This window comes from Drosophila serrata, unplaced genomic scaffold, assembly GCF_035046125.1.
Source record: "Drosophila serrata isolate PLE 108 unplaced genomic scaffold, ASM3504612v1 contig_293, whole genome shotgun sequence".
NCBI lineage: Eukaryota > Metazoa > Arthropoda > Insecta > Diptera > Drosophilidae > Drosophila > Drosophila serrata.
In genome coordinates, this window is record NW_028257191.1 from 2,538,285 (window position 1) to 2,559,706 (window position 21,422).

At 39.1% G+C, this 21,422-nt stretch overlaps 6 protein-coding genes across 7 annotated transcripts; 1 reads left to right on the forward strand and 5 right to left on the reverse strand.

The window, feature by feature from the left end:
* Positions 1–1,050: 1,050 nt before the first annotated feature.
* On the reverse strand, positions 1,051–1,760 carry LOC110184322 (uncharacterized). Its single transcript, XM_020952815.2, has one exon. The coding sequence runs from the start codon at positions 1,672–1,674 to the stop codon at positions 1,312–1,314; it is 363 nt and encodes a 120-aa protein (XP_020808474.2). The 5' UTR covers positions 1,675–1,760; the 3' UTR covers positions 1,051–1,311.
* A 4,649-nt stretch (positions 1,761–6,409) lies between these two features.
* Positions 6,410–8,583, reverse strand: LOC110184292 (vitellogenin-3). 2 transcript variants are annotated; one of them, XM_086836748.1, is made up of 4 exons: positions 8,381–8,583; positions 8,018–8,328; positions 7,700–7,959; positions 6,410–7,441 (listed from the first exon to the last, which is right to left on the reverse strand). In XM_086836748.1, exons 2-4 carry the CDS (start codon positions 8,265–8,267, stop codon positions 6,698–6,700), a joined length of 1,254 nt encoding a protein of 417 aa, XP_086692874.1. In that variant the 5' UTR covers positions 8,268–8,328; positions 8,381–8,583; the 3' UTR covers positions 6,410–6,697. The 2 variants fall into 2 exon arrangements, with proteins under 2 accessions (XP_086692874.1, XP_020808436.2); XM_020952777.2 differs by having other exon boundaries at positions 8,018–8,317; positions 8,381–8,411.
* A 1,084-nt stretch (positions 8,584–9,667) lies between these two features.
* LOC110184307 (phospholipase A1) lies at positions 9,668–12,182 on the reverse strand. The gene is made up of 2 exons (XM_020952795.2): positions 10,463–12,182; positions 9,668–10,405 (listed from the first exon to the last, which is right to left on the reverse strand). Exons 1-2 carry the CDS (start codon positions 11,216–11,218, stop codon positions 9,719–9,721), a joined length of 1,443 nt encoding a protein of 480 aa, XP_020808454.2. The 5' UTR covers positions 11,219–12,182; the 3' UTR covers positions 9,668–9,718.
* Positions 12,183–16,323: 4,141 nt separating this feature from the next.
* On the forward strand, positions 16,324–17,021 carry LOC110184306 (uncharacterized). Its single transcript, XM_020952794.2, has one exon. The coding sequence runs from the start codon at positions 16,324–16,326 to the stop codon at positions 16,867–16,869; it is 546 nt and encodes a 181-aa protein (XP_020808453.2). The 3' UTR covers positions 16,870–17,021.
* A 258-nt stretch (positions 17,022–17,279) lies between these two features.
* Positions 17,280–17,896, reverse strand: LOC110184305 (uncharacterized). The gene is made up of 2 exons (XM_020952793.2): positions 17,791–17,896; positions 17,280–17,695 (listed from the first exon to the last, which is right to left on the reverse strand). Exons 1-2 carry the CDS (start codon positions 17,894–17,896, stop codon positions 17,406–17,408), a joined length of 396 nt encoding a protein of 131 aa, XP_020808452.1. The 3' UTR covers positions 17,280–17,405.
* A 1,814-nt stretch (positions 17,897–19,710) lies between these two features.
* On the reverse strand, positions 19,711–21,122 carry LOC110184330 (uncharacterized). Its single transcript, XM_020952825.2, has one exon. It carries the CDS (start codon positions 21,076–21,078, stop codon positions 19,867–19,869), a length of 1,212 nt encoding a protein of 403 aa, XP_020808484.2. The 5' UTR covers positions 21,079–21,122; the 3' UTR covers positions 19,711–19,866.
* Positions 21,123–21,422: the final 300 nt, after the last annotated feature.

Here is a 21,422-nt window from a genome sequence, read left to right on the forward strand (position 1 = left end):
CAGACACGACTCTGTTGCACTGACACACACACTCAGTACACACACACTCAGTACACACACACTCAGTACACACACCACACACTCTCATACACCCAAGCAAGCACTAGTTCAATGTCAATTACCATGCAAACATGGCTATATTCATGCTCAAGTGCATTACTTACCATAAATTTCATCAATTTCTGCTGCCACCAGCAGTGGCGATGTCTGATGTATCAGCGAGTATATAGACAGACATATATCTCTAAAGATATATATTTATATATGTTATATCTTCTTCAGAGCCAAGACCACAAGCTGACCTCTGTCAATGAAGCAAAAGTCAGCATACAGTGGAAAAACTAGAGATAGGTTCAAATGGAAATGCAAAGATGACTTTAATACTAAATAAATGTTTAAATTTTAAGTAATTAAGTAAGTAATTCACTAATAAATAAAATAAAAGTGCTTACATGTACTTGATACAAATATAACATATTTAAAACCCAAACCTTGAAAGTAATTTAAAACATTTGCTGTTTCTAATTGTTTCTAAAACAAAAGAAACATTTCATAGCACAGGCATAGAACTATAGTTTATATATTTAGTTAGTATAAATGATTAATTTAATTTATTTAGGCCATGAAAATAAGTACCCTTCACTTCCTGTTCAAGTTTTAAGCCTTTCCATTTAATTATATAGACTCATCCATAGCCACTGTTTCCATGATCTCTGGTGAACTCCAGTCGCCTCAGCACCTTGGCCACATCATCATCATGATCATGATCATGTTCCACAATCATTTGCAAATATCCATAAAATAATAATAATTGCCGAGGCACACTCAATGCTCGATCTTAGAATGTTAATTGCTAACGATCAATAATGCAAAAGATCATCCATACAAAATGCACATTTATGCGGCAACCAATCATAAAATAATGGAAAAATAAATGCAGCACGCAAGATGCTAAATTTATGGATTTTTGTAAAAAATTAAGAAGCTAAAAAATTAAAGAAACAAACAAAGCAGACACACCAACTATATCATCTAGGAATATATCTTATGTGCAGTTCAATATATGCAGTTTTATTATTCTTATTTTTTGTGTATACAAAAAAGAGTATTTTAATCAAAAAAAAAAAATAGAGGGGAATATTTATAAACTATATATATTGTGGTGTATATTTATATTACAACATCGATTGTGTGAACCAGAGAGGATATAGGATATAGGGTTAGGGATAAGGGATTAGGGATTGGGACTTGGTTTCCTTAGATGGCAATTTTCTGGGTTTTGTTATTCTCTTCCCTCGCTGGCAGGATGCTTCACCACCAGCCACTATTGGATCCCGAACTGGACCATCCATTGTTCCATCCTGAATTGCCACTGCTCCAGCCAGAGTTGCCACCACCCCAGCCGGAGTTGCCACTGCTCCAGCCAGAGTTACCACCCCAGCCAGAGTTGCCACCCCAGCCAGAGTTGCCACTGCTCCATCCTGAGTTGCCACCACTCCAGCCACCTCCTCCGCCAATCTTGATGACCTTGATCACCTGCGGCTGGGAGGACCAACCGCTATTCCAACCGCTGCTGCTGCCACCCCAGGGACCCGATCCCCAGCCGGAGGAGCTGCGGACAATGCCTGCCGAGACACAGGCCACCAGGGCGCAGAGTACCAGGAACACCTTCATCTTTGATTGATTCCGTTGAGTGTGAGAGTCCTCGATTGATCCCGAATCTCGATTTCCGCTGTGCGTCTCCAAAAGTGTGGCACTCGAATGCTGTGTCCACTGGATTTTCGCTCGCTATTTATCGCAAAAACTGAAAACCGAAACTGAACTGAACTGAACTGAACTGCGTGGCCCAGACAGATCTCGTCTCCAGGGGGCGAGGCAAGTCGAGAATCCACAAAATAAATCTCGCTCCAGCGGCGGGTGGCTGGGCCAGGTAATTGCAGTTTATTAAACCACTTTGAGCGTCCGATTCTTGACCAGGGTCAACCGCTTTACAACCCGCAAGATGCCAAGAAGCTGCTCTGCCTCCCCATCAGCCATCGGAGGGAGGGAGCCAGAGAAGCAGCCAACCATGTGGCCAAGTTGCAAAATTCGTACATAACTCACACGCTTGATGGATCATTTCCTCGCCTCGCTGCTGCTGCTGCTGCTGCTGCTGCTGCTGCTGCGGAAACTGCACCAGAAATGCACTCGAAAAAATAGGGGGAGAGCTCTGTATTAAAATCTTAACTAAAAAAAAAGAAAGAAACATCTGGCAAAATGCTGAAGCGCCGTAAAGACACATTTACACAGCCCGGTTCCGAACCCCTATTTAAGGCCACCTGCAACTGTACCCCTACAACTCAGGCCACTCCAGCTACATGAAATCCTTGGGTAAATTGTTCAGTATAAGTTAAAGGATTGTTGAAATACTTTTTAAGGAAAATCATGGCCAACAAGGATCGAAATATATAAGGTAAAACTTAAACATAATTAACATTTAACCAAATACTTTACAGGGTAAAACGTATACTAAACCTAAACCAACTGATCACTCAATGATATTATACTATTCCAATAAAGGCTATGGACAAAGGTTAGGTATACTTATAACTTGAAATATAGATATTTCTTAAAAATCAATAAAAACTTCAATTCAAAAATATAAGAACGGGTAAGACTCAACGGGTAAGTAAAAGCAATAGCTGATAGACAGTATAGAAAGTATTCTGAACAATATCTTATTTCTGACCTCAAATCCAGTTTAATCGTTCTAAAAATCGGTATACTAGGACTACTATACATTATCTAGTGATAAATAAAAATAAAAAATCAAGAATACATGCAATTAAAATTCTATAAGAACCGTAAGGATAACAGGAATAGCTGTTAGACAGTACTCTATTCTAAACAATATCTTCTTTCTGACCTCACATTCAATTTAATAGATCTAAAATTCAAAATACTAGGTCTAAAACGATATCTAATGATATATAACTAAAAAAAGAAAGAAACACCTAAGCAAAATGCTGAAGCGCCGTAAGGACACATTTACACAGCCCGGTTCCGAACCCCTATTTAAGGCCAACTGCAACTGTACCCCTACAACTCAGGCCACTCCAGCTACATGAAATCCTTGGAAAAATGGTCAAGTTAAATTACAGAAATTTTAAGTAGAAATCAAAGCTAACTGGGATCGAAAATGTATAACTTTTCCCTTGACCCAATACACTGTGACAAGCTATCAAGATCAAATCTAAATAGTAGCTTCCAAGTTAAATATGAAATTTAAGCAGTATGCAAAGGCTTTAATACAATTATATATTATAAAATATATATAATTTATCTATAATAGTTTATTTTTATTTTTTCATTTATCAATTCGCTCAATATCACATTCTAGGAGATGCCTTTTGGCCACATTCTTTTGCTAATATTAATTGAGCATCTAAAACACGGATTTTATGCAAATAAATATATATATATCGGAATGAAACAATACTCCGATAAAAAACAAAACAAAAAGCCATAGCAAAAACCTCAACTTTAGCCAAGACCAAACAAGGATCCCGAGTTGTATTAAAATCTTAATTAATAAAAATTAATCAACAGAGCAACAATAGTTGCAAATACTCATCATTAAAAGTAATGGCTTAGCTTGTTTAGATTTGAAATCAATTAAATATTAATTACAAGACATAAGTAATTGGGTTCCCTTTTTTTTTCGCAGTGCTTTTGTCACTGAGCCCTGGTTTAAGCCACAAATTTTCTGAAGTGAGGCTAGCTTCAGAAATATGGCCTGTGAGTCATTTGTCAAGCTGGCAGCTTAAGCTGTAAACGGAGACACTTGCAGATGCAGATGCAGATGGAGATACACATGGAGGTGGAGATGAAGTAAAAGATGTGTCTGAAGCTGCGGATTTGAGGTGAAGGGGTCCATGGGTATTGACTGTGGCACAGTGGAGAGATCAGGTTCAAAAGGTAACTGGATCTGGACAATGGGATTTCCTGAACTTGATGTCAGTGAAGGACATGGGAAGACAGTTCTGTTTGACAGCTACAAAATTAAACTCAATAATTAATATAATTTCCTGTGCTTTAAATATATAAAATTCTCATGGCAAGCTGTTTAACCAAGATCAATAAATGCCAGGGAATAATAATAATAAGTTCTGACCCCCATCAATTACATCCCATGCCAATTAATTGCATCTTAAAATCTAGAAATCGAAATCGAAATCAACTTTCCCAGCCATAAAGATGCAAATCCATCTAGGACATCTGGTACATTAAAGAGTTAAGTCTATATATTTATAGACAACAACACTCGCATGAAATCATCATTCATTCTCCCCAGACAACATTCTCCACTTCGTGTGGCTGACCTTAAAGCTCATCTGGATGGAAAACCACCTGACATCCAGTCCCATTTTTTTTCCTTTTTTAGTATCCAGTTAAAGTCCAGTTCATGTCGATATCCGGGCATAGGTCCCACTGTACCTAGGCGCCAGTCAGAAGATAATTGTCAACGACCAGAGTCAACAGTCAAGAGACATCTCAGAGCTTGTTGTGGCGACATCGCGGCCTCTTTTCCGCAGATTATTTATCTTTCAGTTTCAGAGACTCCAAGGGGTTTCTTTTTGGTAGATAATCCAGGGGATTAGAATGCCATATTTATATTATATATATTTTTTAAAGATTTATGGTTTCTGATTAAGAAATCGGGGAACCAGATATGATACAATAACTCTTTCACAGATTGACTGTTCCATAAAGAGTATTTTCTATACATACAATTTATTTAATAATTTATTATAGAATAATTAAAAAAAAAAGGAAACAAAACCATCCGGTTTTGAACCGTTGTATATTGTCATATTAAACTGCGACGATACACCTCAGGTCACCTCAACTACATGAAATCCTTGGGTAACTTATTCACTATAAGTTATAGGATTGCAACACACTCATGGCCAACCAGTATCGAAATATATAAGGAAAGACTTAATCATAATTAAAATATAACCAAATACCTTACAGGAGAAAATAGAATTCCAACGAAAGATAACCTAAACCCTAACCAACTGCTCTCTCAATGAGCTTATACTGTTCCAGTAAAGACTATGGAAAAATGGTGAGGTATTCTTATAACTTATAATACGGATATTTCTTAAAATTAAATAAAAACTGCAAATCAAACTATGTATCAGAACGGGTAAGATCAGGAACATGTAAGATAAGAACGTGTAAAAGTAAAAACTGTTAGACTGTATAGAGACTATTCTAAAGAATATCTTTTTTCTGATCCCAAATCCAGTTTAATCGTTCTTAAAATCGGTATACTAGGTCTTCTAAGCTATATCTACTAATAAATAACTAAAAAAAAAGAAGGAAACATCTGGCAAAATGCTGAAGCGCCGTAAAGACACATTTACACAGCCCGGATCCGAACCCCTATTTAAGGCCACCTGCAACTGTACCCCTACAACTCAGGCCACTCCAGCTACATGAGATCCTTGGGTAAATTGTTCAGTATAAGTTAAAGGATTGTTGAAATACTTTTTAAGGAAAATCATGGCCAACAAGGATCGAAATATATAAGGTAAAACTTAAACATAATTAACATTTAACCAAATACTTTACAGGGTAAAACGTATACTAAACCTAAACCAACTGATCACTCAATGATATTATACTATTCCAATAAAGGCTATGGACAAAGGTTAGGTATACTTATAACTTGAAATATAGATATTTCTTAAAAATCAATAAAAACTTCAATTCAAAAATATAAGAACGGGTAAGACTCAACGGGTAAGTAAAAGCAATAGCTGATAGACAGTATAGAAAGTATTCTGAACAATATCTTATTTCTGACCTCAAATCCAGTTTAATCGTTCTAAAAATCGGTATACTAGGACTACTATACATTATCTAGTGATAAATAAAAATAAAAAATCAAGAATACATGCAATTAAAATTCTATAAGAACCGTAAGGATAACAGGAATACCTGTTAGACAGTACTCTATTCTAAACAATATCTTCTTTCTGACCTCACATTCAATTTAATAGATCTAAAATTCAAAATACTAGGTCTAAAACGATATCTAATGATATATAACTAAAAAAAGGAAGAAACACCTAGCAAAATGCTGTAGCGCCGTAAGGACACATTTACACAGCCCGGTTCCGAACCCCTATTTAAGGCCAACTGCAACTGTACCCCTACAACTCAGGCCACTCCAGCTACATGAAATCCTTGGAAAAATGGTCAAGTTAAATTACAGAAATTTTAAGTAGAACTCAAAGCTAACTGGGATCGAAAATGTATAGCTTTTCCCTTGATCTACACTGTAACAAGCTATCAAGATCAAATCTTAATGCTAAATAGTAGCTTCCGAGTTCAATAGGAAATTCAAGCAGTATGCAAACGGGTTTTATACAATTTAATATTTATGTGTATATAATAGTATATCTATAATAGTTTATTGTTATTTTTTATTCATGGGGGATAAGTAAATGTGTGTGGGTGTGTGTGTGCAAGCCTTTCTTAGTTAATCAAATCCTTTAATATCACATTCTAGGACATGCCTTGTGGCCTCATTCTTTTGCTAATATTAATTGGGCAACTTAAACACGAATTTTATGCATATATATATGTAAATCGGAATGGAACAATCCACCGATAAAAAACAAAGCCCATAGGAAAATCGTCAACTCTAGCCAAGACCAAACAAGGATCCCGACTTGGCCGTGGTTGAGGTGATCGGTTCGGGGGTGGTGCTCGAGGTGCCATTGGGACACAAACCACATTCCTCTAGGTGGCTCGATCGCACAATGGAGGCACGGATGCCAAAGGGTGAGGTGGCGCTAACCTCCAGGAAGAAGTTGCCCTTGAGATTCCGGGGCACAGCATAACCCATGGGCACCTCTTCGCCGGAACAGCGGAAATCCCGGAGGCGAGTCAGCGAACTGCAGCGAGTGGCCAAGAAATTGCGCTCATTTCCTGGGTACACAGTCTCCGCAAAGTATTGCCAGGATCTGGCATGGGCACAGACAACTGAGAAGCACCCTGCGGGCAAGGGATCCAATCCACCTGGATAAAAGTCCGCATCTCCAAGGGGATCCCTTTTGCCCAGAACACCGGAATTGCTATGGATTACATCAATGAAATCGGCATCGCCACGCAATAAACCAGACAGGACTTCGCCTTCGTTGAAGCAAGGCTTGGCAGGATCCAGACCAGTGATCCTGGGTATAGTCTGTCCAGTAAGACGATGGAGGTGTCGCCCAGCAGATCCCACAATATGTGCACCCAAACTATGGCCAATCAAATGGATATTCGATACGGGCATAAGGTCCAGGAGCTTCACCAGGCCAAGAGCTATATTCTCGCCAATTTCCTCCGTATTGAAGGCGGACCAGGTGTACAGGGTATCCACAAACCGAGCAGCATCTACGGCCTGTAATTGAATATGTAATTATATATACATTTCTATAGGGTATAATTTATTCTTTAAAGCCATGACTCTTGGTTTTCATTCCCTGTTTTGTGGTTAATAATAAACTTAAGCAGCTTACTTGAACTTTATATAAGAAATCCCCTAACATGAGATGCAATCCTTTATGTAACTAAAGCTTATATATTCCCAACCCTTATCAGGCTATACTATATTTAATAAATCTTAGATTTCCTTTGATGTAATAGTCTTTAAACTCACCACAAAGTTGACATCTCCGCGACAGTTGTAGGCCTTTGAGAAGAAATCAATTGTATCGGATCCATTCACTGTGGTGGTCCATCCTGTGGCCAGGATGACCACCTTCTTCGTGGGATCAAACAGGGGACTCCTCCACATTTCCTCAGGTTTGGTCAAAGGGAAATTGGTCTTGGTACAAGCTGTCTGCAGCTGGAAGTTCATTTTCTTGATGTCTGGCATGAACTTGGACTTGATTTTATTGGAGGCCAAGGCCTGAGAGCCTGTAATTAAACATTTCTCATCATTATAAATTATTAATAAAACAATATATTTACTTACAAATCACACTCAGCGAACTGGAGACGAACTCAAAGGGATACCCGGCAATGAGCTGCTTGGAGCCTTCGAGTAATCCCTGAGGTGTGGGCAACAAACTGGGATCCACAATGGTGGTGCCCACATTGCCAATGGAATCGATGACATCCGGCAGCGTCCACTCGATGGCCGCCAGTGGTGAGAGCAACTGGAGCAGGAGAAGGACCAACAGGTGCTGAATCGATAGCATTCTCTTCCCACTTGGCTCACCCATTCTGGACAAGATCTGGAAGCTAACTGAGTGCCGGAAGCCCGATGACAAGGCTTTATATAGACTCCAGCAAACGCCTTATATATATGCACATATATATAAATATATACACTTACGATTCCGCTCGGCTGTGACCATATCGATGTGGTTCCGATCAGATAAGGTGCACTTGTCACTTAATTAGTTTCCATTCCGATCGCGGCGCCTCTCGTCTCTCCAAATGGGAATCAGATTCGGGCTTCAAAGTGAATCTATATGAGATTCTAGCTCAGATTCTGGTTGAGAATCTGGTTGAGATTCCGGGTGTCCAGGGAACTGCATTCGCATGTCTCGCCCTCATCTGCATATATTTCAATTCCAATCGAGATGCATTAAATCTCAGGTCGTGAAAATCTATAATGACCTGTTACATATAGTTATCAGCAAGTCGAAGGGATAAACACTCTAGGGTTTGGTATGATATATAAACAAGGAACTTTATGCTAGTAATTGTATTCAGTATTTATTTATTTATAGCCCAAAATAAACTCGTTTTAATCTCTCGCCAAACATGAGAATTATATGTATTTGACATTGTGATCTTGGAATTCCCCGCTGCTAATCTCTCCAAGGGGGTCGTCTGTAAATGATTATGGAATACTGGACAGCACATTTATTTTATTTATTTTATTTGATTATGTTTTTGTTTAGATTTGTAAACAAACTTCCTCAGTTTATTGGCAAGGTCTATTACCCTTCCTTTCGGTAGTGTATCAAAAAAGTACACAGTAAAAATATACTAGATTTATTAGTTTTAGTATGTATTTAGAACCATTTAATATCAAAAAACTAAATTTAGTTAAAAAACATTTGCTTTGATTATATAAAAAATCAATATTTTAAGGTCTTGAGCATATTAAATACATAAAATTAACATTTTTTTTGTTTTCAAAGTCTTCTTTTACCAAAAATTGTTATATATTCATAACGAATTTATATTATATATTCCTCCCAATTACTTTTTCTCTCAGTGCTGGAACAAGTAGCCTTTAAATAACATCAAGAGCTACTGCTGGTTACGACAACCGAGACATATTAATGCGGAATCACTACTCACTGCTCATTCCATATTCCCCAATCCCGGCTAGAAATCTCCCCTCACCGATCTCCAATCCCCAATCTCCGATCTCCAAGCCATTGTCATTCCATCGACGTGCTCTGGACTATGTTTTGTGTGATCCCATAGACGTCACAAAAGAATTTACTTTGGCTTGACAGCGATTTCTCACACAAATCACGATTTTTGGTGACCGGAAAAAAGGGGAAGCAGGGGCTTGGCCCACCCAATAAAGGCGTCGTCCTGTCCTTGAAATTATGGGGAAATACCCGTTGACATAAGATATTGTATAAAAAAAAAAGATACATTTGTCATCAAAAGATACTGAAATAATTTATATAGTAAACCCCAAAAAAACTCAATCACAATTGCCGCATTCGCTGGTGGATTGTGTATATATCCCCAGATCTGCATTCTGACCATAGGGTTCCTCTCCATTGGCACCCACATAGTAAAGTCCCAGCTCCGTGGGTCTGGCACCATAACCCATCACTGTCCTTGTGTCCTGACAATATCTCCCTACGAGGAGATCGGCATAACGATCACAACGACGTCCCAGGAAATCGTTCTCATTCGAGGGATAAACACTCTCTGCATAATAATCCACAGCTCTCTGATGAGAGCATGTGATGGCCTCCAGGCCAGTGCAACCAGCCTTAAATGGTATTCTTCCCTGGACAAAGAAATCCGCATCCCCTGCTCTCTTCGAGGAGCCCAGCATTCCAGGATTCGAGTGAATAATGTCCACAAATCTGGCATCTCCACTTCTCAAACCCTCCAAATCATTGCCATCATAGAAGCAGGGATTAGCAGGATCCAATCCCGTCAAACGCTTAAGGATTTTTCCATTCGAAAGCTGCCTATAGGTCCTGCCTGTGGATCCTGCTATCTGGGCTCCCAGACTATGACCCACAATATGCAGCTGTTCGGTCACATATGTGGCATTCAGACGAAGCAAAGCCTTGGCCACATTGGCGCCAATGGCCTCCGTATTCAAGGCTGACCAGGAATACAATGTATCCACAAAGTTGGCGGCATCCAGGATCTATCAAAGTAAATCCAGTAATTAAAACCAGATCTTTAAATGTTTATATAAACTCACCAGTATATTGGTATCATTGCGACAGGCATAGGCCTTGGCCACGGGACCACTGTTGGAACTATTGATGCTCGTCCTCCAGCCGGTAATAAAAAGCACCGATGGCAGATCTGGTTTAAAGCCTGGAGTTTTGAATAAATCTTCCACTTGATCCAATCGGATACTCGTATTCCGGCAATTATTTTCCGTAAGCAGAAGAAAGGACATCTGTGACATGTCCGGCACAAGTTTGGACCTAACCACACCTAAATCCACAATGGTGCTGCAGATGTAGTTCAGAGTGGAGAAGGCTATATCCAGGGGTAATCCTATGAGAAACTGCCGGAGCTGATCCTGCAGGCGATCGGTAAGCTCCGATCGGATTTTTAAATCATTAAGAATGGCACTCTGGATATTGTTTATATTCCAAGGATCCTCAAATTTAAAGCGTTCTGATGGGAATGGTTTGAATTTGAACTGTTCAGAGGCTTTGCAAATTATTGAGAGGCTTTTGCAATCACAACATGATTCTGAACTGGCTGGACTTGGGTTTGGATTGATTTTCCAGGATTTATTGGAAGCTGTAGTATTTTGCCTCAAATCATTATCACTCTTATCCTTTGAAAGACTTAAAATTGATAAACTCAGCTCGTTGAGGTTTTTAGTTTCGGAATTTCCTAAATAACCTTGATTTTCTGAAACATTTTCGGAACCACAATCCACAATCACCACCAAGAGGAACACAGCCAGAAGCTCTATCAAAAGCGCTATTAAACCCATGATAATCTGCTTTACACACTGAAAAAAACTGAACCTTGGCCAGGCCTTTTATATGTCGAAGAATCTAGACATTACCAGACATTATTTTCCCCCATTTCGAAACAATATTTATGACCTCCTGAAAGATATAGAGACATTGTGTTCTAGGGCACGACGCCACGATATCGCGCGGATTTCGTGATTACCCGACGGCACGAACTATAGTATATATCTCTTGCAAAATTCCAGGTAACTGAAGCTATAAGCTTATAGCTGTAAGACCAACCAGAAATCCAGCGATCCAGTAATCTTAAGAGAGCGGTGGGCGGCAGACATTGGCAATCGCATAATTTCCAAGCGAAAATATTTGTTGCGTTAGGAAACGCTGCTCTCTGATACACTAAGAGAAATAAACCACTAAGAATTGAACAATTTCAAATATATAGTAAATAATGATGATATTTATACCCTTTCAGAGGAAAATATAAATTTATTTAGTGAAGGAGCCATTTCCGACCCCATAAATCATATATATTCTTGATCAGCATTAACAGGCGAATCGTTCTAGCCATCTCAGGAAGCAAAAGAACCATTTTAAATTTTTTCTAAAAAATTTAAGGGGTTGCATCGTTAAAATGTGCAAAAATTAATAAAAAAATATTTTAATATCTTAAAAAGGAGAATTTGGTATGCAGAATTGTTAAGCGCCAAAGAACTAACTCAGGAACGCTTTTCGAATTGAAATTAAGGCATTTTTGACTTAGTTACGACTTTTTTTAAACCTTGATTAGTTAAAAAAAAATATCATATAAAAGAAAATTCCTTGTTTTTCTGGTATTTTATACTTTTTTTACTGTGTACTTTAATCCCAAAACCCCAAAAATGCCAAAATGCGAATCGCCTAATAACTACTTTGCTTCGCTTCCAATTATCCATTCTGCAACTCACCGCCCCCGCCATCGAAAAAGCCAAAAACAAAGCAAAAAAGAAAGCTAATTCCGGTAGACAGGCATTTTTATACTCTTTCCCTAAATTATCAGATGGATTAATATAATAAAAAACTAGGAATATTCATAGATTTCTTATCCTATTTATGAACATTCCTTGTTTTTTATTACCATTTTTATACTCGTTGCCTAAATTGTCTGTTTCTCTAATTAAAATAATAACACAGACAATTGTTGAATATGTCAAAAATAATTTTTGTTTATAAGTTTATGGAAGCCTAAATGGTAAAAAAAACTTTTGTAATTGTAATAAATCAATTTTAATATGATCCTTGGTGCTGTTTTCAATATATTACCTGTATCGTAAAGAATTGATATGTGCTTAAGTTACCTAATAAAACATCATTCCTTCAGTTGAATATCGCATTTATATGATCATATATGTATATTAAACTATAAATAACTTGTATGTATATTATTTTAATAATAAATCTTTATTTAGGAAAATTGCAGTTTATTTTTAAATCAAAAGTTTCAACATTATATATAACCCATCTTGAATGATCCATTTATTGCTGCAGAACCAAAAAAATAGGTTTATGATTGATCAATAATATCAATCAGTTAAATGTTGTCTGTAAATCCTGTCTATTTTCCTATAGTAAAGTATATATTTAAGCATACATTACCCCCTGGAAGTGTATAAAAAACATAAAACAAAACAAACGGCGCTATTACATTGGTAATTTGTGTGCCCCACTGCCCGGCTTGAATTGCTATTGTTGCTACTGATCGTTGCTGCTGTGAATGATGGGTTGCGTGCCGACAACCTGAAGAATCGAGCAGCTGAACAACTGCACAACTGAACAACTAAACAACTGAACAACTGAACAACTGAACAACTGAACAACTGAACAACTGAACAACTGAGCAACTGAACAACCGAACAACTGAACAACTGAACAACTGAACAACTGAACAACTGAACAACTGAACAACCGAACAACTGAACAACTGAACAACTGAACGACTGAACAACTGAACATCAGCCACATCAGCAACATTAGCAATACGGCGGCAAACACGTTAATTTACCTGTGCGAGAAGTGTAAGTGCGAATGCCGGCAGTTGGGCTGGATTCGCAAATTAATAATCAGCCAACTAATTATATCTACTTATCGAACAAGTTGCCCTCAAAAATGTAGGAGGGTTTTTCGAACCTATAATAAATGAGATTATACGAGATAATCAAATAAATATAACTTTTTTGCAAGTGAGAAAATTAAGAAATATCATTATAATTATCTAAAAACTGTAAAGAGATTTGATTTAGAAGGAAAATAATAAATATAAATAGGATTTTAAAGAGGAAATGAATTATATATTTAATGTTATATATTTAAAAGTATATGGTTATAAAGATAAGTCTAAAGTTTATAAAAGGAATTCGTAGTAATTTGAAAGCATTTATCATATATTTCGACTTGAATCTATAATTGAAAAACAATATAAATAGAGTCAATAAAATAATGTATTCTTAAGCATATATTCAAATACTGATTTTCTACTTGCATTATTTACATTCATTAATTTCAAAACGTTTAAAAGAGTTCAACTGATTTTATAATAATATAAAATCCCGAGTATGGTTCAATTTCTGAACCCAAAATAAAGGTTTTATATATATTATCAATATATTATTATAAAATATTCAGTTCCCCCACAGAGCATACCCTATTCGCAGTTAAAGAAAAACCCCCACCACCTTCGTGTCTACATTTTTGGCAAATTATTCGCACATTTCGCTTTATGCTGATGGCGGGCACTGTCGACAATCAGCAAGTGTTTATACGTACATGCTCGCACAGCGTTTGCTGTTTTGTTTCACTTTTCCACCTTTTGCAATCTTTTCCCCCAGAGGCAGGTGCTCCATATTTCTGGACAGGAGTATCCACGCAGTTTGCTTTGGAATTGGTGAGTATCATAATACTCGGGTATATATCCAGATATATACATATATAAAACATATATGACGGCGATCAAGCGGGGAGTCTTGGACTATTCGCTCTGATGGCTTTTGAGCTTTTTAATTGCCGAGAGTCTCATGAAATCGAAAATCACTCCAGATTGCTCTATATATATTACAGGGTATAGCTAAATAATGGGTCTTGGGTATGGCCTTATGTAACTTAGCTAAAGTTTAAAGCGTTTTGGGAAGGGGTTATAAGAGTTTTGTTTCTAGAAGAATAATTTAAAATGGAAAAATCGTATTAACTTGAACGAGAAGTTTGAGGGAATCTTTGAGGAAAGTATTTATCTGTAATTGAAGTTTAAATATTATATATTTAACAGGAAAGAAAAGTAACTTCAGGAAGTTGATGTTTATAGTTAATTGTTGTTTCTATTTGACCTATAGGATTGTATTGGGAATCAATCGTTACTAAGCTTATAATGTTCGCATTCTATATAAATCCATATTTATTGATATTTTTATATAACAATTACAACTATGATACCCTGCAAGGGTATAACTAAGTAATGGGTTCCATGGCAATGAATAAATTATAATTAAGTTATGTAGATATCTTTAAAATAAATTGCTGAATCACTTTAAATTAAAGTTAAGTAAAGGGGTCCATGGCAATAAGCGAATTCATTGAATAAAGAAATCCATAGTTAGCGCAACTACTTCTACAACTAGGCCTGATCCCTCTTATATACATATATAAATAATTGTCATGGTAAAGACTTACCGGAATTGGGGACACGTCATTGTTTACTTCCATCCAGTGAAGAGCTTCTTCCTGCTTATCCAGATCCATTGCATTGGGTGCAGGTGATGTTAATTTGGTTCACTATTACTCCCACTTTAGTTAAGACTTGCAGGAATTAATTACAAGTCATTGTTTACCTCCATTTGGTGAAGAGTTAGGGACACGTCATTGTTTACTTGCATCCGGTGTAGAGCTTCTTCCTGTTTATCCCGATGCAGGTGATATTATCACGATCACTTCCACTATCACCATAGATGTTGCCAGCAGCCACTCCGCGCACCAAATGAGGCCCGAGGGCCGGTAGCGCCCTGTATTTATAGTCCCCGAGGGAGAACAGAGAATGAGAGAACAGAGAAAGTGTGAGCGAGAGAGTAAGGGCTATCCCAAGGGCAGAGAGAAATAGAGAGGCATGCAGAAACCGCTAGAGAATAAGAGAGAGCGTTAGAGAGGGAGAGTGAGGTGCAGAGATTGAGAGCTAGAGAAATGTAAACAAATAAATAGAGAAAACTTTTGAGTGAAATTATAATATTGTAATTATAATGAGTACTTTAACTCTATCTATTAATGTTGTTTCCCTCATTTATTTAAATTCCTATCTTTATATCTTTTATTCATTTAGAAGTAGATGCCTCTTCCTCCTTTATTTGACTTTGCTGCATTTTTCAAGCCTCTTGTTTTTACGTTGTTTTTTTAATTTTGCACAATGAACCTCCTCTCACTGCATTGTTTGGGCCAAGAGCAACTTGTACCAACTTTGGAGGTGTGCACAGGTGGGCTTTGAAGTATGTACATTTGCCATTCTATTTCCAATATTTTGCTGTTGATAAACCCAATTAGTTGGTCTGTGCCAAACGCGTTTCGGCTTCCGGCTTTCGGAGGAGAAGGCCTCGCCTCGTCTCGTCTCGGTTTGTGTGGGGGTTAAGGCCTCGCAGGGTTGCCAAAAAAAATAATTACGCAATGGGTTAAGTGCCACCGAGAACTGGCCAAAAGAAATATACAAAAAAAAATTGATGGGAGAAGACGAAAATTATTACGTATACGCACCGTTGCGGCAACAGGTTCCAGGAGGCAGCGGGGAGGCTTCTCAAAAACAAAAAAAAATAAAAACCGTCGACGTAATGCGGAGTAAGTGCAGCAAATTATCAGCTGCAAGAAAGACGGGGGGCAGATGTCCGTTGCAACATGTTTGTTGTTGTTGTTGCTGTCTTTTTTGCGAAAACAAAAGCACCAAAGTGTGGCTGGAAAATGCAGGAAAATGTGCATGTGCCGCAGCGGTGAACGGGCAGCATATAAATACGAAACGAAGTTGGGAGAAGTAAATTAGTTGACTTGAAACATTTCGCCGCGTCGGTCAGGAAAATCCCCCCCATAAGGAAAAGCCATGCTGAACAATAACCATCTCACAATGTTGATCCTGTTGGGAGCCAAGCTACTTCTCCTGGGCATCATCGGTGTCCAGGGATATCCCCTGGACGAGAAGGATCTCTCCTCGGGCATTGTCCACTCGGCCGGCTTGCTGGGTCACTATGCTGGCGGCTTGACCGGCGGCGAAGCCTTGTCCAAGCTGGACTTTAGCTCCTCCGCTTCGCAGGAGTTTGGTGGCGAATCACCGGATCACCTGGGCTCACTGGGGGATCATCTCAGCGAGGAGGGTTTCCCCACCGACTATGGCAGCAGCAGTGATGCCGGCGAGGAGTTTGCAGAGGCCAGTGAGCTGCATTCCCACTACGAGGATGCCGGCGACCATGAGGAGCACAAGGCTGTGCCTGGCATTGATCACGGCAAGGGTGCCTTCAGCTACAGCACTCTGTATGAGTTCAAGGATCGCGATGAGCACGAACTGCAGCACATCCAGCATCAGGCCCTGGAACAGCAGGTGGAGCATCAGGTGGAGCATCAGATATTGGAGCATCAGCATCACGATCTGAGCCATCTGGAGCACCTCTACTAAGACTGTGATTGTCGCCAAGACCTAGCAAAATACTCAAAGATTATTACTTATAGAGAGAGAAAGGAGGAGATTCTGTTTGTTTTTGTTTTTTTTTTTTTGCAAAATTTGTTGTTACTTAACAATTATCTAAATAAATAACTAAGTTAAATCAATATTAAGCAAGAAATTTTACTGCAATTGGTTGAAAGGCAGGGGAGTTTGGGAAATGTAAAAATCAATGCAACATTTATGTGTTGCTCAATATGTTTCTGGCAACATTTGCCCAGCAACATATTTCTCTTGCATTGCTCTATGTTAAATTTAAGGTTTTTTAAGAGTCAAGACATCAATTAAAGCTTTATTAGGCTATGTTTTATATCTATTTCTTTCTGTTTTATTAATTGCAAAAGTAAGTTAAACGTTTTTGTTAAGCAAGTTTATTCAATAAATACCCAAATTCGGGACAACATAAAAATACCCAAGATAATAAACAAAATATAAAATAGTTCAAAAAACCATGCAATAAAAATATATAATTTTATGAATGGTTTTGGCATCTAGCGTCCATGGGAGTGAACGACCCGAGATTTGGGCAATTTGGTTTGCGAAAAGTCCACATTATCATTGACCAAAATGCGTGGTTCATGGATCGAATCGCTAGCACCACCAACAGGTGTCATGGAGGAGTGTGGCAGGTGTGAAGCGGTCAAGGTGTCCACATAGAAATGCGGCCAGGGATAACTCAACGAAGAGGAGTGGACATGAGGCACCAGCAGCAATTGGGGCTGTTCACTATCTGGAGCTAGTTGTAGAATTCCAGAGCTAATGCGTATGGCAGGACCATAGGCTGTAATATAGATTATAAATATTTAAATGAATTAAAATTTAAGCTTATAGATAAATTATTACCTAAACATTAGATAAAACATCTCTTATACTCACCATGAGCAGCCAAAGATGGTGGAATCTCCTCTTCAATCGCATGACCAGCTACAAGAGCCACTAAAGCCACTGTTAGAGTAAGTAAACCAAGTCCAAGCCACTGCATTTTGCCTTGAAAAATTCCCCTGGGTGGTGTCTACTATTTATATTTATTTGTAACCGGAAATTGTTGGTCTTGGCTGAATGCTCAATGGTGACACTGGGACTGGGAATACTCTCTGAATGCCCCTCAAATCGCACACGCATTGCATGCCACAAATGATTGAGATCAGAGGGTTTTATATATATTAATTAGAGAATACTTATATATCGTTAAGTCTTGTAACAGTTTCAATAGATTTTAATTAAAGATTATACTTTTAAGCCACTAGGAACATTAAGTAACTATGATCAGTAAATATCAATGAACACTAAATAATTATGACAAGAAGATAACTATGACCAGTGAGTATCTATTAGCAGTAACTCTGATCAGTAACTATCTATGACCAGTAATAAACTATGACACTAAGTATCTATGACCACTCGTAAACAATGACTGGCAAGTTTTGTAACACAACGCATATCTGAGACTTAGCTGGCAGCAGTCACTTCGTTCCGGAGATTTTAGAACTAGTTGGGAATCATATGCACAGATGTGCCCAAATAACTCTGAATACTAAGTAACTATAACCAGTAAGTAACTCTGATCAGTAAGTACCTATAAGCATTAAGTAACTCTGATCAGTAAGTATCAATCAACATAAAGTAACTATGATCAGTAAATAAATATGATCAGTAACTAAGTATGATCACTAAGTATCTATGACCAATTAGTATGTATGATCACTTACTTAATTTGAACACTAATAAGCAATGACTTGCAACTTTTGTAACACAACACATATCTGAGACCTGGCTGGTAGAAGTCACTTCGTTCCGGGGATGTTAGAACTAGTTGGGAATCATAAGTACAGATGTGCGAGATTTGTTTTCGAACAAGTTTAAGCTATTTCAATGAAACTATGGGGTTCTTCTTCTATCTAAAATTACAAGTATATAAGTAGGAGCATGGCGAATCGGTGGACTATATATATACATAAATATATAGCTGCCATAGGAACGATCGGTAAATTTTTATAAACAAAATTACAACTTTTTCAGTTTTTAACAGATTTTCATTAAATTTAATACATAGCCATTATATATTTATCTAGAATTTTGTGCAAAATTTTATGAAATTTGGACTACTATATCATATAGCTGTCATACAAACGATCGTTAAAAAAAGAGCACATAAAATAAAAGCAGGCATTCTTTTATTGTTTTTTAACATAAATATATATAATTTATATTATATCAATTAATAATGATTAAACTTAAATCTATAAGAACACATTTTCACATCTTCAAACTAAGTCAACTTTAAATCTCTGCTACTTTATCCAAGTAACCTTTCAGGGCCAGCTTCTCTTCTGAGCCGGAATTGGTATGTATTGGAATTGCCACCGATTCGTTGGGAGTTAGCAGTCGAGTGCTAATTTCGTATAGAATCAATAACACAATGAACCCTGGTAGAAAGCCATGAAAAAAAACCCCGAAAATAGGTGATTTATGTCAGCAGACAAACGAATTCGTTTGAGGTTCTCAAAATTAAATAAGGGGTTGGCCACCAAAAAAGTCACTATAATAACTCTATATTTAAGAAAATAATTATGAATGAAATATATATATCATATATCATATAATTATTAACCAATAACAAGGTAAGTTTAAATTTCAAAACCCAATTAAGAAGTTTAACGCACTTCCCAAGACACTGCTTCTATAGTAACTGAGTTATATAAACTCCCAATAGAGTAACTGTATAATATAGGTTACTAATTGATCAGAAAACTATACTATATAGTATACAGTTGATATAGTAAACTCACTTTCATGTATGTTGATTTATTTTTTTTTTTATATACACATTCGATTCGTTTCGGTTTTCTTTAGATAACAAAAAAGTACAATTATTCGATTTAGAACTAGAAAAAAAATTTCTGAGTACGGTTAGGTTTGGATTAGGTTAGTTTAGCATATAGCTCGGTGTTCCTAGCATCCCACCAGCTTCTCGAAGATGCCGCCACGCTTCCAGCCGCCATTGAAGCCACCGGAAAAGCCACCATTGGAGCCGCCATTGTAGCCGCCATTGTAGCCGCCATTGTAGCCGCCATTGTATCCGGTATTGTAGCCACCATCATAGCCACCGCTGGAGGCTGAGGCAGAGGAAGAGGCAGCGGCACTGGAGTAGCTGGAACCCACAGCTGGAGGTCCATAAACCGGCGCCGGAGCATGACTGGCCACATCCTCATCAACAATCAGCTTGATGGTCTTCACCACCTGCTGGCTCTGTGGCTGCGGGGCATAGGAGATGGGAGCAGGAGCCACGGGAGCATACGAGATAGGAGCAGGTGCCACGGGGGCAGGAGCAGCATAACGGACCACGGGAGCAGGAGCTGCATAACGGACCACGGGTGCGGGCACTGGAGCAGGAGCAGTGTAGGTGACAGCGGGAGCAGCCTGGACACGCACCACCTGAGGCTGGGGAGCTGGCACAGAGTAGGTAATCGGAGCAGGAGCAGGAGCAGGTGCAGTGTAGGTGACAGCGGGAGCAGGAGCGCTATAAGTCACAGCGGGAGCGGGAGCGGGAGCAGGAGCAGAGTAGGTCACAGCGGGAGCAGGAGCTGGAGCGGAGTAGGTCACAGCAGGAGCAGGAGCACTATAGGTCACAGCGGGAGCGGGAGCGGGAGCAGAGTAGGTGACAGCGGGAGCAGGAGCTGGGGCCGAGTAGCTGGAGGCACTGGCACTCGAGGAGGAGTAACTACCGCCATAGCTGCCACCATAGTTGCCACCATAGCCGCCCGATGAGCGCCCATAGTTGTACGAGGGCTGCTCCACCACCTTGATGACCTTCACCACCTGCTCGCCACCACCATAACCACCGCCATAACCACCGCCATAACCACCTCCATAACCACCGCCATAGGACGAGGCAGAGGACGCAGACGAGGCTGAGGAGCTGCCATAGCCGGAGCTGTACACGGGACGACTGGGCTGGCTGTAGTATCCCTGGTTATAGCCACCGGAGTAGCCGCCGCTGCCATAACCACCGCCTCCGTAGCCACCACCGCCGCCGGATGAGCTGCCACCAAAGCCGCTGCCACCGGTAATGGCCTTGAGCAGGGCCAACTTGGCCCCCAAAAGGGCATTCGATGGAGCCACAATGGCCAGCAGGGCGATGACAACGCAGACGTACAGCTTCATGGTTCCAATGTGTGGTATTGTGTGTGCTAGGTGAAGATGCTGCCGGGAATCCAAACGAAACTCAACTGATGTCCCAACTGGAGCCGGGGCACTAATTTATAGTCGCTTGGCTCCCCCTAAGCGGCATCTCTCTGGGAGCTATGCCGGTGGATAGCCTCTACCTGTGCCCATGTATTCGTGTAGTTCTAATCCCATCCAGCCCCAGAGATGAGCTGAACAGAGCTGAGCTTCCCCAAAAGCTGTTTGCTTAATTCATAAATAGTTACTTACGAGCCAAAGCCACAAGATGAGCCACAAAATGGAACCATAGGGGAGACTCTAAGAAGGGCAAGTCTCTGGATTCA

Excerpts from the sequence above, each read along its gene's own strand:
- LOC110184306 (XM_020952794.2), top strand. The coding sequence starts at position 16,324 with ATGTTGATCCTGTTGGGAGCCAAGCTACTTCTCCTGGGCATCATCGGT.
- LOC110184292 (XM_020952777.2), bottom strand. The coding sequence starts at position 8,402 with ATGGTCACAGCCGAGCGGAATC. Across the intron at positions 7,960-8,017 it reads CAGTTCGCTGAGTGTGATTT|GCTCTCAGGCCTTGGCCTCC; the intron begins GTAAGTAAATAT and ends GTTTAATTACAG. Across the intron at positions 7,442-7,699 it reads GCGGAGATGTCAACTTTGTG|GCCGTAGATGCTGCTCGGTT; the intron begins GTGAGTTTAAAG and ends ATTCAATTACAG.
- LOC110184307 (XM_020952795.2), bottom strand. The coding sequence starts at position 11,218 with ATGGGTTTAATAGCGCTTTTGATAGAGCTTCTGGCTGTGTTCCTCTTG. Across the intron at positions 10,406-10,462 it reads GCAATGATACCAATATACTG|ATCCTGGATGCCGCCAACTT; the intron begins GTGAGTTTATAT and ends TTACTTTGATAG.
- LOC110184330 (XM_020952825.2), bottom strand. The coding sequence starts at position 21,078 with ATGAAGCTGTACGTCTGCGTTGTCATCGCCCTGCTGGCCATTGTGGCT.
- LOC110184305 (XM_020952793.2), bottom strand. The coding sequence starts at position 17,896 with ATGCAGTGGCTTGGACTTGGTTTACTTACTCTAACAGTGGCTTTAGTG. Across the intron at positions 17,696-17,790 it reads ACCATCTTTGGCTGCTCATG|CCTATGGTCCTGCCATACGC; the intron begins GTGAGTATAAGA and ends TCTATATTACAG.
- LOC110184322 (XM_020952815.2), bottom strand. The coding sequence starts at position 1,674 with ATGAAGGTGTTCCTGGTACTCTGCGCCCTGGTGGCCTGTGTCTCGGCA.